This window comes from Echiichthys vipera (assembly GCF_963691815.1).
Source record: "Echiichthys vipera genome assembly, chromosome: 2".
In the NCBI taxonomy this organism is placed as follows: Eukaryota; Metazoa; Chordata; class Actinopteri; order Perciformes; family Trachinidae; genus Echiichthys; species Echiichthys vipera.
Genome location: NC_139827.1, coordinates 14,196,079 through 14,199,221, shown reverse-complemented (window position 1 = coordinate 14,199,221; position 3,143 = coordinate 14,196,079). Strand labels below are relative to the sequence as shown.

General features: G+C 41.6%; 1 protein-coding gene across 1 annotated transcript; it reads left to right on the top strand.

Annotated features, from left to right (window-relative positions):
• On the top strand, positions 1 to 3,143 carry aanat1 (arylalkylamine N-acetyltransferase 1; the record flags this gene model as incomplete). The annotated part of the gene is made up of 3 exons (XM_083933686.1): positions 1 to 148; positions 780 to 934; positions 2,838 to 3,143. 3 exons carry the CDS (start codon positions 1 to 3, stop codon positions 3,141 to 3,143), a joined length of 609 nt encoding a protein of 202 aa, XP_083789812.1.

The following is a 3,143-nucleotide window of genomic DNA, read 5'->3' as shown; positions in this document are numbered from 1 at the left end:
ATGTCTGTAATGAGCGCAGTGCCGTTCATGAGGCCACTCCATATGCCCTCTCCGGTGTCGCGGGGCCGCAGACACACGCTGCCAGCCAGCGAGTTCCGCTCCCTCAGCCCGGAGGATGCCATCAGTGTGTTCGAGATTGAGAGAGAAGGTAAGCAGACTTTTTTTTAAAATACTTTTATACAGAATTACATCCCTTACTGTTGTCTGTCTCAGTAACTTCACGCGCAGTTACGCATACAGGAATGTTTCCTTTAACAGCAACAACATTTATTTGAATATTTTCACTCACACGTAAAAAAGTAAATAAAATAAAGATAAAGATACCTCCACTCGCTGATAAAACTTCTATGGGCATAATAGCCTCCATTATTAACACAATTAACTCCATTATTGTATCTTTTTTCCACATTTTACACTTAACACCTTTACACCGATACCTTTATGTGACTCACTACAAAATTAAAGGAAAACTCACCCTCAAAATGGACCTTTGTATATCAATTACTCACCCAGTGTTACCTTGACTTCTTAAAGAAAACTGTGCTTTTCTCGCATTTCTCCTTAATGAATGAAGTAAGAAGAATTGAAGTAATAGTGGCCCCTCTATTCAAGGTAACAGGTATTTGATATACAAATTATCATTTTGTGGTGAAGTATTCCTTTAAGTCAGTATGGTATTTACCTCTGTCCTATGTGAGCTCAGGTTTCATATAAGATAGCCAGTATAGTAGGGGACACTATGCAGGTTTCTTAAATGTCTACTTTGATCCTTCACACAGCCTTCATCTCAGTGTCCGGAGAGTGTCCTCTCCACCTGGACGAGGTGCGTCACTTCCTCACGCTGTGCCCTGAGCTGTCTCTTGGCTGGTTCGAGGAGGGACGTCTGGTGGCTTTTATCATTGGCTCACTGTGGGACCAGGAGAGGCTTACCACGGTAAGACGGAGGGGAGGACACCTGGACAGTGACTTTGGCAAGGGAAATACAAGACGAGGTTCAAAACAGATTAACAGAGGAGATTTTTGAAGATTTAAGGGAATATTTAGTCTATGGAAATTCAGTGGGTGAGGATTAAGGCTCCACAGATCAAGATTACCACTTGAAGAGACACCCATGCATATAGTCTTGAAGCTATATGTGTAAAAGAGTAATAGGAAAAAGTGTTAAAAAGTAATTAGGAATAAAGAAATATTAGGATAGAACATTATAAATACATGTAATTAAGCATTAGTTTGTGCTTTTTCAGTATATACAGATCTAAATGTAACAGTTGTAAGGCCAATGATAAACAGATCAGAGGTCACAGTGTGTCAAATTAAAATTCAAAAGCTCTAAAGATCTGTGTCAACACTTACTTCAGAAATCAGAACATAAAGGGACACTGTAGCGTTTTAAGTAATTTATAACCTCAAATCAACGTCTTCATTCATAAATAAGTCCTCGCTGGTGTTCAATTACCTCTGCCAACACTCTGACTCGAAGCAAACTATTTCTTACCTGTATTAACAAAGGACAGGTAAACTCTATGGAGGCTTCCATGTCCTTCTGGTCTATAAAAAAACCATGAACGGACATAAAGCACTATGTGGTACCGGTGAGGTTGAACGAGTTTTCGCTGAGAGCCAGCGTGTAATATCCGGCAAATCTGAAAGCCCGCACTGCACTTTTGTTCATAATGCAAGATCATACTTATGCCACGCCACAGGAGAAGGAAAAAGAGAATTAGAAAGGCAATGTGACCGGCAAATTCAACAAACCAGGGTAACATGGCAACATAATTAACCATCTCGCTCGAGGAGTAAATACTAATGCATGCTCACGCTAATGATTCAATGTAGTCTAAAGTTTGTTTGAAACTACGTACCTCATCACCCTAAAGAAAACTCGACGAGGTAGTATTGGATGACATGTTGTCATAGCTTCTTGGCACAAAGCGCCTACCGTATTTGCAACCAGGTTGCAACGCACGTTTGAAAAGGTGAGGTGCTAGAGAGTTTGAATGCAATATACAATTTTACCACAGGATGGGAGGAAAAACCTACGCATTGCTCCTTTTAAAGCGATGATTTGTAACTGAACAGTGGGGAGCCACAAGTGGTAATTATAGAATAATAGAAAATGCTAAAAGGTAGGGTAACAGTAGAAAAGAAACCTTCTTAATAGCATCAAATATCCTGAGTGTTACATTGAGCGACAGTATGTTTTAGTTGCTGCAAAATCAGTTTTTATCATGTCAGAGCAAGATAGTGTTCTTTATAATTTCAAAACTCACTGTCTCGCTTTAATCGTCCCACATTGTAAAAAAGAGAGATTTCCATGTCTATTTTGATTATAAAGCAGGTTGAGATGCTAATTCTGTGAAAGCATCAAAACGTTCATTATTAGTATTCAGGAACTGTGTCTTTAAACGAGCCGTCAGGACTTCTGTACGGTTGTGATGTCACAATTATACTATAAATAGGTAGAAAGTGCTTCTACAGAGCCGTAACAGTCATTCCCGTCAGTGCAGAGACCAGTAAAGGTTGACCAATCAGAGGAGACTCTGGGTTGGGGAGCTTTAGACAGGTGCTAAAATGGAGCGTTTCAGACACAGGGTGAATACAGGTATGTTCAGACAGACAGTACGAGAAAATACAAGTTTAAACCTGAAAATGAGCATAACATGGGACCTTTAAGACTAAAATAACATTTATTTCCTAACCAGCTCAACATACTCTTTTTCATTTGTCTTTTTCTCTTTGGTATCAAGTATTTGTAGTTTAAACTTGCCTTCCAAAGCCCTAAATGTTTCTCAAATATAGAGAGTTTACCTGTTCTGACACCGCTCTCTGTTTCCCAGGATGCCCTCACTCTCCATAAGCCTCACGGGACCACCGTCCACATCCACGTCCTGGCTGTCCACCGGACCTTCCGTCAGCAGGGCAAAGGCTCCATCCTGATGTGGCGCTACCTGCAGTACCTCCGCTGCCTGCCCTACGTCCGCCGCGCCGTGCTCATGTGTGAAGACTTCCTTGTTCCCTTCTACCGGAAGTCGGGTTTCAAGGTGCAGGGCCCCAGCGAGATCACTGTGGGGCCCCTCGTTTTTATCGAGATGTTGTACCCAGTCAGGGGCCACGCCTTCATGCGTCGTAACAGCGGTTGTTGA